This window comes from Coregonus clupeaformis, chromosome 17 (assembly GCF_020615455.1).
Source record: "Coregonus clupeaformis isolate EN_2021a chromosome 17, ASM2061545v1, whole genome shotgun sequence".
NCBI lineage: Eukaryota > Metazoa > Chordata > Actinopteri > Salmoniformes > Salmonidae > Coregonus > Coregonus clupeaformis.
In genome coordinates this window covers 54300165-54315158 of record NC_059208.1, presented here as the reverse complement: position 1 = coordinate 54315158, position 14994 = coordinate 54300165, and the positions used below count along the sequence as shown (strand labels likewise).

Here is a 14994-nt window from a genome sequence, read left to right as displayed (position 1 = left end):
TCTATTGGTAGTAATGATGTCCCATCTTTCATCTGGATCAGTTTCTATGAGAGCAATAATTTAAAGTGTTGTAGGCTAGTTGACCTTCTATTACAAGCTCTTTCTTTTATATCATTATTAGCCTTTCAAGGAATCACCATTGATGCAAGGAAATTCAGAGCGCTAATCAGTCGAAGCATTATCACATTCTAACCACAGAGATAGCTTACAATGACCAAACTTAGACTCATGGGGCACTAGATGTAAATGCTCAAATTTATTTTTAAGGGGTGAAATTATTATATGCCTAAAGCCAAGGCTATCAAATGATCGATTTGGCTATTAGCCTAGTATGCTACCATGTTGTGCTGCTGCCATGTTATGCTGCTGCCATGTTGTGTTGCTACCATGCTGTTGTCATGTGGTGTTGCTACCATGCTGTGTTGTCATGTGTTGCTGCCATGCTATGTTGTTGTCTTAGGTCTCTCTTTATGTAGTGTTATGGTGTCTCTCTTGTCATGATGTGTGTTTTGTTCTATATTTTAATTTTTTATCCCAGCCTCCGTCCAAGCAGGAGGCCTTTTGCCTTTTGGTAGGCCTCATTGTAAATAATAATTTGTTCTTAACTGACTTGCCTAGTTAAATAAAGGTTAAATAAAAAAAATAAAAAAATTGTATTTAGGTTATAGGTATAGACTAACATGCTGATTAGCCTAGCCTACTAATTAATATAATAAAATGCCATTTAGCAGACGCTTTTATCCAAAGCGACTTACAGTCATGCGTGCATATATTTTTTTTGTGTATGGGTGGTCCCGGGGAGCTAACCCACTACCTTGGCGTTACAAGCTCCGTGCTCTACCAGCTGAGCTACAGAGGACCAATTAGAGGTTGTCATATAGGCAATAGCATTATATGTTTGCAAATCCCCTAAATGTTTGAAGACATCCTCATATTATTTTCCGTTTTTCATACTCAATGTCAATCATCATAATGGGTTGAACGGGGTATCGTCCCAATAAATCGTCCCAATAAATAAAACTACAGCCAGTGCCGTGCGGCACACAGGACTATTCCTCGCTTTCCCATAATGCTTGAGCTTGGTGTGATGCATTGTGGGATTGCAAAATTAGGACGGAAAGTGTAGGGTAGGCTATCACGCAAATAGAATGATCACTGTTTAAACCTAAACTAAATATAGAATTTAGGTATTATACATCGTATCGATTTCTATTGCTCTTGAAGATCATCTGCAAGATCATTTAACTGCCACACTCCTCTTCGTTCTCTTATCAACGTTCCAAAAGAGGTAAAACAAGTTGGCCAGGAAGTGACCAGCCTTTCTCACACGCGGATTCTCGAGTCGGTGGCAAAGACAGAGGGACATGACATTTACAGACTCCACAGGCTCAAGTCACAAGTTTTTAATGGAGGCGTCGCTACTCTATCAAGACATTTGTCCGGAGCAGTCACGTTTTCTCATGTAAGGATTCTCTCTTTAATAAACGTAGAACGTAATAGCTACATCTCGTTCATTTTTGTTGATGTAATGATAATATAGTGACACTAGGTGGCAGAGTAGCACAGTGAAATTCATTTCAAATTGTGTAGTTTTACGAAATACAATATCATGCCAAGTACATTTGTTCCGTTTTGGTATTGTTCTTTTCACAATGTTTATTTTTTAGAACCAATGTCATTGCCATAGCTATTGTTTTCTTGAAACAATATCATGCATTTTGTAACCACATATCCAACATGCACACTAGCCATGTGCACACACACGCTTTGCCAATGTACAGAGATAGTCCCTAACCAGGTCTGCTTTGTCTCCTACAAATGTCAAACATTTGCATGCTTCTGTCCTTTATGTTTGCGTACATCAATTACAATAGCAGGCAGCCTTAATGAGCTGACAGTGAGACCCAGCTGGCAGAGACTGTGCCGTACCATCTTGGTGCCTCTGGCTGTCTGCTCACCATCCTGAGCCCCCCGGGCAATCAATGCCATGACATTGCTAAGAGCTCGCTGCTCTGGAGCTCGAAGCGGATAGACTGCTACTATGGTGCCAGTCCGTCACTCAACATATTTTGTGGCACAAATCCAATGCAGGTCAATAGTACCTATATTAGCATTTTCACGCTTAATATCCAAGAAGGAAAAACTGAATTGCTTTCATGCAGGAATGGCTTGAATTGTGAGAATGACAATCTATTTTCATAATGAGACAAATTTATTGGTTTTCTATCCAAAGTTGCAAAGGAAATGTTGTGATCTATTGAATAAACACAATAGACCAGCAAAATGGATAGTGTGGCGGTATAGCAGGAACAGTGGCATCTAGTGGTCAAAAACTGGTACTTTCACACTACTTTATGGTAAAAAATGCAAGTGACACAATGACACACATCTCTGAACAGGGGAAAAAAGACATCTCCAGATTCACAGGGAATACATTACATAGTATGGAGAAGCAATACTACAAGCCACAGCTTCATACTACTTGTCAAACATAGAGAACTGATTCTGTATACTGGTTGTTGGGGTGGGATTGGCGTGGGGTCCGTGGGTGGTGTCTGACATTTCTTTGGAGATTCCTTGTGTCTTACTCATTGGTAGGAAGAAGTTTGGCCCAAATCGGATGTTGGGTACAATTGAAAATGGTGGGTGTAAGAATCATCTTTCTTGTACTTTTTGAGGTGGAACGACCGTACGTTTGATTGAAACCAACTAATCAAAACAGGAACTCATTCCATTTTCATCACCTTTTGATTTCACAGAGTGACGACTGCATTATACTGTAGTTAGAGAGAGAGAAAGTCAAGTGTAATTTCTGGAGCAATCCTCTAAGCCAGGGTTGCCCAACCCTGTTCCTGGAGAGCTACCCTCCTGTAGGTTGTCACTCCAACCCTGTTCCTGGAGAGCTACCCTCCTGTAGGTTGTCACTCCAACCCTGTTCCTGGAGAGCTTCCCTCCTGTAGGTTGTCACTCCAACCCTGTTCCTGGAGAGCTACCCTCCTGTAGGTTGTCACTCCAACCCTGTTCCTGGAGAGCTACCCTCCTGTAGGTTGTCACTCCAACCCTGTTCCTGGAGAGCTACCCTCCTGTAGGTTGTCACTCCAACCCTGTTCCTGGAGAGCTACCCTCCTGTAGGTTGTCACTCCAACCCTGTTCCTGGAGAGCTTCCCTCCTGTAGGTTGTCACTCCAACCCTGTTCCTGGAGAGCTTCCCTCCTGTAGATTTTAACTCCAACCCTGTTCCTGGAGAGCTGCCCAACCCTGTTCCTGGAGAGCTACCCTCCTGTAGGTTTTAACTCCAACCCTGTTCCTGGAGAGCTACCCTCCTGTAGGTTTTAACTCCAACCCTGTTCCTGGAGAGCTACCGTCCTGTAGGTTTTCACTCCAACCCTGTTCCTGGAGAGCTACCCTCCTGTAGGTTGTCACTCCAACCCTGTTCCTGGAGAGCTACCGTCCTGTAGGTTGTCACTCCAACCCTGTTCCTGGAGAGCTACCCTCCTGTAGGTTAACTCCAACCCTGTTCCTGGAGAGCTACCCTCCTGTAGGTTGTCACTCCAACCCTGTTCCTGGAGAGCTACCCTCCTGTAGGTTGTCACTCCAACCCTGTTCCTGGAGAGCTACCCTCCTCTAGGTTGTCACTCCAACCCTGTTCCTGGAGAGCTACCCTCCTGTAGGTTTTCACTCCAACCCTGTTCCTGGAGAGCTACCCTCCTGTAGGTTGTCACTCCAACCCTGTTCCTGGAGAGCTACCCTCCTGTAGGTTTTCGCTCCAACCCCAGGTGTTACTAACCTGATTCATCTTATCAACCTGCTAATTATTAGAATCAGGTGTGCTAGATTAGGGTTGGAGCAAAAACTTACAGGATGGGAGCTCTCCAGGAACAGGGTTGGGCCGTCCTCCTCTATCCATGGGCTGCTGTTCTGTGGCCTGTGTTTGAGTTGGGCCTGGGCCAGTAACCTCAGAATCCCCCGGCCTGTTTTTACTCTCACTCACCTGAGCCAGGAAATGTGTGGTTGAATTTTAAAAAGGAAATCAAAATAAAAGGCCCAGTTGGGGTGGATTTATGGGTCGTTACTTTTAGGCTACCCGTTAAGAGTTTATCCAGATTTTTTTTGTCTCTCTGTGGAAAGAACCGATTATGGAAGATGTGTTGGACAGATCGTACTGATATCACAGCTGTCCATGCCTGGAGGGTTATATATGTTGAATAGATAGATATTAAGATGACTTTTTAAGCCATTCAAGGGGAACTCCACCAAAAACAACATGTCTGATTCATTATATTTAAAAACATCTGATTGGACCTTTCTTTCTTTTCTTTTTAAAGGGAGAATATATTCCCCTAACACATGTGCATGTATTGAAACGGATAGGCAAGATGCAGCACAGAAATGACCAGGATGTGAACCCCGGTCTCTGACAACATATAGACCAGGGGACTCAACTCTTACCCTAAGAGGTCTGGAGCCTGCTGGTTTTCTGTTCCACCTGATAATTAATTGCACACACTTGGCGTCCCAGGTCTAAATCAGGCCATGATTAGAGGGGAACAATAAAAAAAAATGCAGTGGAACTGGCTTCGAGGTCCAGAGTTGAGTTTAAGGGATATAGACTATGAGAACTATAGTTGTGGTAGGTGTTACCCATTTGAGCCACACTCAAGCACAGATGATTTCACCTTTCTTACGTGTGAAGTCTACAATTGTGTGTTAGGCTACTCATTGGTACCATATCTTGTTATTGGTTACATGAAGAACAAAAGTTAGTGTGCTAGCTGTCAAAAGGATAATCAACCAAGCAACTTGATGGCATGCCCTGTAAGGATATGATATGTGTAGAATACAGCAATTATATCATCTTATTTATCCACAGAGCAGTCCTACTGCGTACTATACTTAAGGTTCCCTGAAGTTCCTCCTTGCTGTTTGTGTCTCCACTTATGGTTTCAGCCATGCGTCACTGGAGTGTTTGTTTTCAGTGTTAGTGTCATTACTCATGTACAAACATGCCACCCTATGTGTTTTGGGAGCCTTGTAGTGTTACAGGGCTTGCCCCCCAACCCTCACCCTCTTTTCCCCTGCCACCCTAACCAAGCTGTTGCGTTGGACCATCTGAGTTATTATTTCTGAGGTTTGGTTAGTAAACAGGATGTTGCTCTCTCTCCTCCACACTGTGATTGTCTCAATTGTCCATAGAGGCCCAGAGACTGAGCCGTGCTGCGTTCCAGACTTTAAACTCTTTGTTGATAGCATCTGGCCCAGAGTGGGCTCTGCCCTGCTCTAACTGGGTAGTAGGGGCCAGTGTTTATCTCTCACTAAGTGTGCATTTAAAAGGAGATTCATGTGAAGAATGTTAATTAGATTAGCGCGGCAGAGAGCCCCCCCTTCCTGTATCACATCTCCAGTGGTGATGGCTCATCTGGAGCGCGGGATGGGATGTCTGCCTGGTAGCTTAGTTTGGTGACTAAATGGGGCCCATTTGGAAATGTTTATTAACTGGAGTGATTCGTAGTTATGTGAATTAGGTCACTTTGCGTTGTTGATCTCACTTCTGAAGGTTATGAGATGTTTCATTCTGGTTAATAGATGACAGACCCAATGTTAAAAGAAGTCAGAAGTTGATCATGTGTTCTAGAAAAGTCTAAATGATCCTCTGTATTGTTTGATTGATCCAAGGTTAATTCATTATTTGAACAAGCAGTTAATTCCAACAGAGGAGTATGAGGAATCACCTTGTTCAAGAGTCTGTAGAAAGACAATTCTGTAGCCTACTTTTCTTGACAGTTTTGCTCATCCAGCGCATTTCCTGCATCTCACTGTCACTTGTTCCCCCCCGTCTTCTTTCCCCCCTCATCCCCCCCTATTGATGACATTAGCCTTTCCCCTCTAGCCTAATCTAGATGCTTTAATACAGCCTGTAGATTGGAGAGATTACTGACACTTGACCATGAGACCTCCAAATATCATGAGTCACTTTTAGCGTAGTGTAGTGTGGCTAATTGTAGCGTGACTGTTTTGTAAGGTAGTGGGTTCGATCCCCGGGACCACCCATACACAAAAATGTATGCACGCATGACTGTAAGTCGCTTTGGATAAAAGCGTCTGCTAAATGGCATATTATTATTATTATTATTATAAATATATCCCCAGAGGCTCCAAAATAAGAGGCAGACAGTAGATACAAAGCCCAGTCTACAGGGAGGGGAAGCCCAGACTACAGGGAGGTGAAGCCCAGTCTACAGGGAGGTGAAGCCCAGGAGGGGAAGCCCAGACTACAGGGAGGGGAAGCCCAGACTACAGGGAGGTGAAGCCCAGTCTACAGGGAGGTGAAGCCCAGGAGGGGAAGCCCAGACTACAGGGAGGGGAAGCCCAGACTACAGGGAGGGGAAGCCCAGACTACAGGGAGGGGAAGCCCAGACTACAGGGAGGTGAAGCCCAGACTACAGGGAGGGGAAGCCCAGACTACAGGGAGTGGAAGCCCAGACTACAGGGAGGGAAGCCCAGACTACAGGGAGGTGAAGCCCAGACTACAGGGAGGGGAAGCCCAGACTACAGGGAGGGGAAGCCCAGACTACAGGGAGGGGAAGCCCAGACTACAGGGAGGTGAAGCCCAGACTACAGGGAGGGAAGCCCAGACTACAGGGAGGGGAAGCCCAGACTACAGGGAGGGGAAGCCCAGACTACAGGGAGGGGAAGCCCAGACTACAGGGGAGGTGAAGCCCAGTCTACAGGGAGGTGAAGCCCAGTCTACAGGGAGGGAAGCCCAGACTACAGGGAGGTGAAGCCCAGACTACAGGAGGGGGAAGCCCAGACTACAGGGAGGGGAAGGCTAGACTACAGGGAGGTGAAGCCCAGCCTACAGGGAGGGGAAGCCCAGCCTACAGGGAGGGGAAGCCCAGCCTACAGGGAGGGGAAGCCCAGACTACAGGGAGGGGAAGCCCAGACTACAGGGAGGGGAAGCCCAGACTACAGGGAGGTGAAGCCCAGACTACAGGGAGGGGAAGCCCAGACTACAGGGAGGGGAAGCCCAGCCTACAGGGAGGTGAAGCCCAGCCTACAGGGAGGTGAAGCCCAGCCTACAGGGAGGGGAAGCCCAGCCTACAGGGAGGGGAAGCCCAGCCTACAGGGAGGTGAAGCCCAGTTTACAGGGAGGGGAAGACCAGACTACAGGGAGGGGAAGACCAGACTACAGGGAGGGGAAGACCAGACTACAGGGAGGTGAAGCCCAGGAGGGGAAGCCCAGACTACAGGGAGGGGAAGCCCAGACTACAGGGAGGGGAAGCCCAGACTACAGGGAGGGGAAGCCCAGACTACAGGGAGGTGAAGCCCAGACTACAGGGAGGGGAAGCCCAGACTACAGGGAGGGGAAGCCCAGACTACAGGGAGGGGAAGCCCAGACTACAGGGAGGGGAAGCCCAGACTACAGGGAGGGGAAGCCCAGACTACAGGGAGGGGAAGCCCAGACTACAGGGAGGGGAAGCCCAGACTACAGGGAGGTGAAGCCCAGTCTACAGGGAGGTGAAGCCCAGTCTACAGGGAGGTGAAGCCCAGACTACAGGGAGGTGAAGCCCAGACTACAGGGAGGGGAAGCCCAGACTACAGGGAGGGGAAGGCTAGACTACAGGGAGGTGAAGCCCAGCCTACAGGGAGGGGAAGCCCAGCCTACAGGGAGGGGAAGCCCAGACTACAGGGAGGGGAAGCCCAGACTACAGGGAGGGGAAGCCCAGACTACAGGGAGGTGAAGCCCAGACTACAGGGAGGGGAAGCCCAGACTACAGGGAGGGGAAGCCCAGCCTACAGGGAGGTGAAGCCCAGCCTACAGGGAGGTGAAGCCCAGCCTACAGGGAGGGGAAGCCCAGCCTACAGGGAGGGGAAGCCCAGACTACAGGGAGGGGAAGCCCAGACTACAGGGAGGGGAAGCCCAGACTACAGGGAGGGGAAGCCCAGACTACAGGGAGGGGAAGCCCAGACTACAGGGAGGGGAAGCCCAGACTACAGGGAGGGAAGCCCAGACTACAGGGAGGGGAAGCCCAGACTACAGGGAGGTGAAGCCCAGACTACAGGGAGGGAAGCCCAGACTACAGGGAGGGGAAGCCCAGACTACAGGAGGGAAGCCCAGACTACAGGGAGGGGAAGCCCAGACTACAGGGAGGGGAAGCCCAGCCTACAGGGAGGTGAAGCCCAGACTACAGGGAGGTGAAGCCCAGGAGGGGAAGCCCAGACTACAGGGAGGGGAAGCCCAGACTACAGGGAGGGGAAGCCCAGACTACAGGGAGGGGAAGCCCAGACTACAGGGAGGTGAAGCCCAGGAGGGGAAGCCCAGACTACAGGGAGGGGAAGCCCAGTCTACAGGGAGGGTAATCCCAGACTACAGGGAGGGTAAGCCCAGACTACAGGGAGGGGAAGCCCAGACTACAGGGAGGGGAAGCCCTGTATTGTAGATAGATTCTTGTTTGCTTTTCTCCCGGATGTTTTCCGCTGAACGTTGGAAGCCCTTAGCAAACTTTTTCTACAATAGCATCATGCATGGAGTTTGGCTTACTTGTTAAAAAGTTAATTGTGTATACATTTTGGACACTGAGTAAGAGTGTCTAGTAAGACGGTTTCAAGGGAGTTTCAAAACGCACTTCAAGTCTTTAGATGAATCAACTTCAACTTACAAATTCAGCTTTTGCAGAATTTTAGAAAAGCAAACTCCGCATGACGTCCTCCTTTGGAACCTCTCAAGCCGTTGAATGAAAGGCAAAGTGAAAGAAAAACAACCCAGAACACTAACTCCAAGCTATGGGAGTCTCCCCGGATCAAGCACTGTTCTATCTAAGCAGATAAATAATGAAGTGACAACAGTTTCACAACAAAAACCTAACTTTTCTTCTTCTGTTGTTTTGTTTCTCAGGGGGAGACACCAGAGAATGAAAGGTAAGAAGTAGCTATAACCTTGGCAAAATCATTTTGTCAGTTACAATTTGGGCTAGTTTATTTCTGTTGCATTTATCCTATCTTCAGCACACCTATTGCTTAAGCACATTATGAGAATGGTGCTGTAGGCACTAGGCAGGAGGGAAGAAATTGCTGCACATTGTTGCCGATAAAACACTATAATCTCATGCTAATCGCACTGAGGTGGGTACTGGTAGCTGTCCCCATCAGACAGGCAGACAGACAGACAGACAGACACTCGTGGTACTGCACAGTCCCAATGCCAGACAGAAGACAAAGGGAGGGCTAGAGATTGGTTCAGGACTTTACTCCCCTGATGAAACAAAGACCAGGACGTCCTCATCATCACTGTCATTTGTTATTTAAACTCATGTTCCCCTGGACTCAATCTATTTTATTTGACACTCAACTCTATCCCAAATGTTCATTTTATGTTAAATATGACTATGGCCTAAGCACTGTTATATTTTGTACATTCCCCTTTACCATAGTTCCCATGTTATTTTTTCATCTGACCTAACCTACACACTCATATTCCACTTGACTGTACCATAAACACATACATTACTTCACATCCCTCAACCTCCTCCCCCCTTCTCCTCTCCGCTCCCTCCTCTCCCAGCTCCAGCCAAGCTCCAGCCCATCCCTGAAGACGAGCTCTGTCCCTTCTGTTTCCAGTGGCGTCGCCCAGACAACCACCGCATGCGGCTGCATCCCAAGCGGCGTGCATCGTTGCGGGTGCAGAGCGTGCTGCGGCGGGAGGCCAGGGGTAAGAGGCTCAGCCTGGCTCAGATGGACATTTTACGGAGGTTCAGGGGCTCCTCATCAGTGCTGGTGAGACTAACACTCCTCTTCTCCATTGTCAATCCCCAGTATCTGAAAGTTAAGATGTGGATCGTATTCATTAGTGCAAAACGTAACAAAAATGTTGCTACAGGAAAAAGCATTTTGCATATAAGTTCAGCTAGTCCCTCCCTGCTTTGGTCCCTTTTTTTCTGTTTGGTGTCTAGTGAATATGACCAAATATTATCTATTATATTGACAAGATAGTCAAGTGACCAATGGAAATACATGTCCTCACAGATGGAAGGCAGGCGGGAAGAGGCGAGATCAGATGGGACCATTCTAGCCAATGAGAGGGCAGATACGCATGTGAACAACAGGCACAACTCCAATTTAAAGTCGTTTTTTTTGCCACGTGGGTCCACTTATCAGTGCATTCGTAACAACCTAACCATTAAGAAACTTCTATTCGATCATCTAAGCAAATTAGCAATTACATTTTTTGTTGACCAAATTCGACACTCGTTAACCTCCATAAAGAAATCCCTCACTTTGTGGCCTCTCTGATATGACCCTGGTCTCTACCTTTTACAGATCAGGTAATGTAAGGAAGTGAGGGAAGGAGGCCCCGTTAAAGTATGGAGATTCATCCTGTTTCTAGGTCTCTCCTTGTCTGAAGGGTTACATAATGTTGAAAATTGGCCATTCCCGAAATAGAAGACACGAGACACAGAATGGAGTTGTTCTCGGTACACTACATGACCGAAAGGATGTGGACACCTGCTCGTCGAACATCACGTTCCAAAATCATGGGTATTAATATGGAGTAGGTCCCCTCCCTTTGCTGCTATAACAGCCTCACTCTTCTGGGAAGGCTTTCCACTAGATGTTGGAACATTGCTGTGGGGACTTGCTTCCATTCAGCCACGAGCATTAGTGTGGTCGGGCACTGATGTTGAGCAATTAGGCCTGGTTCGAAGTCGGCATTCCAATTCATCCCAAAGGTGTTTGATGGGGTTGAGGTCAGGGCTCTGTGCAGGCCAGTCAAGTTCTTCCACACCGATCTCGACAAACCATTTCTGTATGGACCTCGCTTTGTGCACGGGGGCATTGTCATGCAGAGACAGGAAAGGGCCTTCCCCAAACTGTTGTCACAAAGTTGGAAGCACAGAATAATCTAGAATGTCATTATACAGTATGCTGTAGCGTTAAGATTCCCCTTCACTGGAACTAAGGCCCAGACCATTATTCCTCCACCAAACTTTATAGTTGGCACTATGCAGTGGGGCAGGTAGGGTTCTCCTGGCATCTGCCAAACCCAGATTTGTCCGTCGGACTGCCAGATGGTGAAGCATGATTCATCACTCCAGAGAATGCTTTTCCACTGCGCCAGAGTCCAATGGTGGCGAGCTTTACACCACTACAGCCGACGCTTGGCATTGCGCAGGGTGATCTTAGGCTTGTGTGCTCGGTAATGGAATCCCATTTCATGAAGCTCCCGACTAACATTTATTGTGCTGACGTTGCTTCCAGAGGCAGTTTGGAACACGGTAGTGAGTGTTGCAACCGAGGACAGACGATTTTTACGCACTACGTGCTTCAGCACACGGCGGTCCCGTTCTGTGAGCTTGTGTGTACCACTTCGGCTGAGCCGTTGTTGCTCCTAGACGTTTCCACTTCACAATAACAGCACTTACAGTTGACCAGGGCAGCTCTAGCAGGGCAGAAATTTGACCAACTGACTTGTTGGAAAGGTGGCATCCTAGTTAGCCTATGGAGATTGCATGGCTGTGTGCTACAGTCGTATGAAAAAGTTTGGGCACCCCTGACAATTTCCATGATATCCATTTATAAATAATTGGGTGTTTGGATCAGCAATTTCATTTTGATCTATCAAATAACTGATGGACACAGTAATATTTAATTAGTGAAATTAGGTTTATTGGATTAACAGAAAATGTGCAATATGCATCAAAACGAAATTAGACAGGTGCATACATTTGGGCACCCCAACAGAAAAATCACATCAATATTTAGTAGAGCCTCCTTTTGCTAAAATAACAGCCTCTAGACGCTTCCTATAGCCTCTAATGAGTGTCTGGATGAAGGTATTTTGGACCATTCCTCCTTACAAAACATCTCCACTTCAGTTAGGTTTGATGGTTGCCGAGCATGGACAGCCCGCTTCAAATCATCCCACAGATTCTCAATGATATTCAGGTCTGGGGACTGGGATGGCCATTCCAGAACATTGTACTTGTTTCTCTGCATAAATGCCCGGGTAGATTTTGAGCAGTGTTTTGGGTCGTTGTCTTGTTGAAATATCCAGCCCCGGCGTAACTTTAAACTTAATGACTGATTCTTCAACATTATTCCCAAGAATCTGCTGATATTGAGTGGAATCCATGCAACCCTCAACTTTAACAAGATTCCCAGTACCGGTACTGGCCACACAGCCCCACAGCATGATGGAACCCCCACCAAATTTTACTGTGGGTAGCAAGTGTTTTTCTTGGAACGCGGTGTTCTTTTGCCGCCATGCATAACGCCCCTTGTTATGACCAAATTACTCAATCTTTGTTTCATCAGTCCACAGCACCTTATTCCAAAATGAAGCTGGCTTGTCCAAATGTGCGTTTGCATACCTCAAGCGACTCTGTTTGTGGCGTGTGTGCAGAAAAGGCTTCTTCTGCATCACTCTCCCGTACAGCTTCTCCTTGTGCAAAGTGCGCTGAATTGTTGAACGATGCACAGTGACACCATCTGCAGCAAGATGATGTTGTAGGTCTTTGGAGGTGGTCTGTGGGCTGTTTTTGACCGTTCTCACCAGCCTTTGCCTCTCCGATATTTGACTTGGCCTGCCACTTCTGGCCTTAACAAGAACTGTGCCTGTGGTCTTCCATTTCCTCACTATGTTCCTCACAGTGGACACTGACAGCTTACATCTCTGCGATAGCTTTTTGTAGCCTTCCCCTAAACCATAATGTTGAACAATCTTTGTTTTCAGGTCATTTGAGAGTTGTTTTGAGGCCCCCCATGTTGCCACTCTTCAGAGGAGAGTCAAAGAGAACAACAACTTGCAATTGGCCACCTTAAATACCTTTTCTCATGATTGGATGCACTTGTCTATGAAGTTCAAGGCTTAATGAGCTCACCAAACCAATTGTGTGTTCCAATTAATCAGTGCTAAGTAGTTACAGGTATTCAAATCAACAGAATGACAAGGGTGCCCAAATTTTTGCATAGCCTATTTTTCACATCTGATTTAATTTCATACAACTTAATATTGCTACACTAAAAATCTTTGTCTGGACAATACCCCAGTACTCAGCTTTTATTAGAAAATGAATGGCATGCCACTGTGATCATTTTCTGTGATGACAGAGTAAATTGTTATGCAGCCTCAGAGGGGCCCAAACTTTTTCATACGACTGTAGATTTTATACACGTGTCAGCAACGGTTGTGGCTGAAATAGCCGAATCCACTTATTTGAAGGGGTGTCCATATACTTTTATATATATATAGTGTATGTCCAAACTCCTCCCCTATGGCCTGAGTAGCAGGTCAGAGGATAGATGGGGGCATTTTCCTGCATCAGGGAAACAGAATAGGGAAAGTACCATTGATTGACAATGGCCTAATGAAGACTCATATCGGTCGAAACGTTGCCTCATTGAAAATCTCTGGCAGCATCTAATGCACACTGGCCGTGTCCCATACTTGCGTTCTAAATAGTAGCTTTTTTGGGTATGCGAAAATTGAAAGTTTTATAGTAAGTGAAATATTGAAAATGTAGTATGCTTTAAATGCCAGGATGTCATACTCATTTAGGCTTTTCAGCTAGTAGAATTCGCTGCACACTATTGAGGAAGAGAATGGTGTTTTCACACCGTGTGTTTGACCACAGCTGCTGATAGGTGATAGTGTGTCATTTTAGTAAGTAGTAGACAAGACAGATTTCGGACACGGCCAGTGTGTTCAAGTCAGGTTAGGTATTCCTCTAGTCTCCCATCAACTTTGCAGAGGGAAACCCTCAGAGAGTGGGAGCGAACAGATTGCTGTGTCAATAAATCTATCAAATTTCATTTCTAAAGCCCTTTTTATAACTGCAGTGCTTTTACACTGTCTTGTTTGGTATGCAGCACTGGAGAGGCTCTGTTCTCTCTCTGGTCAGACGCACTGAGGAGGAATCCCTGGGCAGCCAAGGTCAGGTTGTGATAGGCCAGCCTGATAATCATCACAGCCAGGGTCAGGTTATGATTGGCCAGCCAGATAATGATCACAGCCAGGGTCAGGTTGTGATTTGCCAGCCTGATAATGATCACAGCCAGGGTCAGGTTGTGATTGGCCAGCCAGATAATGATCACAGCCAGGGTCAGGTTGTGATTGGCCAGCCAGATAACAATCACAGAGGAACAGAAAGCATTTAGTTAGTGCAGACCCGGTGGAGTCAAATAGGGACAGGGCCAAAGGAGATAAACACTTAGGTTATGTCAGGGTCGAACACAAGTCGTTTGGCGAGAGAGAGTAGTTATGTTGGCCATTTCTATGGTAAAAGGTACACAAGTGGAAATTATACCGCTAGATATCTAAATTGCTTTATCTCTCTAGGTGGTTTTTTAAGACCAAGGACCTCTCCTGTAGTGTGGTTTACTTCACTTCAAATGTGCATTAGTTTCATCCAGAGAAAGCACTGTGTATTTAAACAGTACTATAGCAAATAGCTTCATTATCAGTATGAATTTATTGTTACTCAAGATGAGCTTCCTGAATACAGGAACTCTGTTGTGTAGCACAAGTTGATATTTTCCCTTCTGTCGTGTGACTTACTGGTAAGTTAATCCTCTTTAGCTGCATTTTTCGCAGATATATTTTTACCTTTCAACTTGGAGGTCACTGGTCACTCGCCCAGGCATAAAATAGCAGTGAGTAGAAGAGCTCCACAAGCTGTCTAAGTGAGAAGCCGCGAGGCCCACATAGACATGCGTGGTTGTGAGTGTACTGTTAACCCTTAAGCAGACGAGGCACTCTGAAGACAATAGGAAGAATTCCGTCTCATTCACTCGGGGCTGCTGTTTGTCAACACCTTCTAGTGGGAGCTGCCGATGACACTGAGGCAGGAAGATTAGATTTATCACCCTCTCTCTCTCTGTTCCCCACCCCCCACCCTTCCTGTCATTCCATGCCAACAGAAGTCTTTTGCTCAGGAAGAGAGTGATAAATAATGGAAGGAGAGTGAGATGAAGGGTCACAGATCCCAGCTTTAAGAGGGGT

The 14994-nt window shown here is 46.7% G+C and overlaps 1 protein-coding gene across 1 annotated transcript in view; it reads left to right on the top strand.

Annotated features, from left to right (window-relative positions):
* The first annotated feature begins 1107 nt into the window (after nt 1–1107).
* The window catches only part of LOC121586751 (UPF0711 protein C18orf21 homolog), a 35900-nt gene continuing 22013 nt past the window's right edge, over nt 1108–14994 (top strand). Inside the window, exons 1-3 of the mRNA XM_041903711.2 lie at nt 1108–1462; nt 8893–8915; nt 9559–9770. Of these exons, the coding sequence (XP_041759645.1) occupies nt 1365–1462; nt 8893–8915; nt 9559–9770 (333 nt within the window). The 5' untranslated portion in view covers nt 1108–1364. The remainder of the gene's footprint in view (nt 1463–8892; nt 8916–9558; nt 9771–14994) is intronic.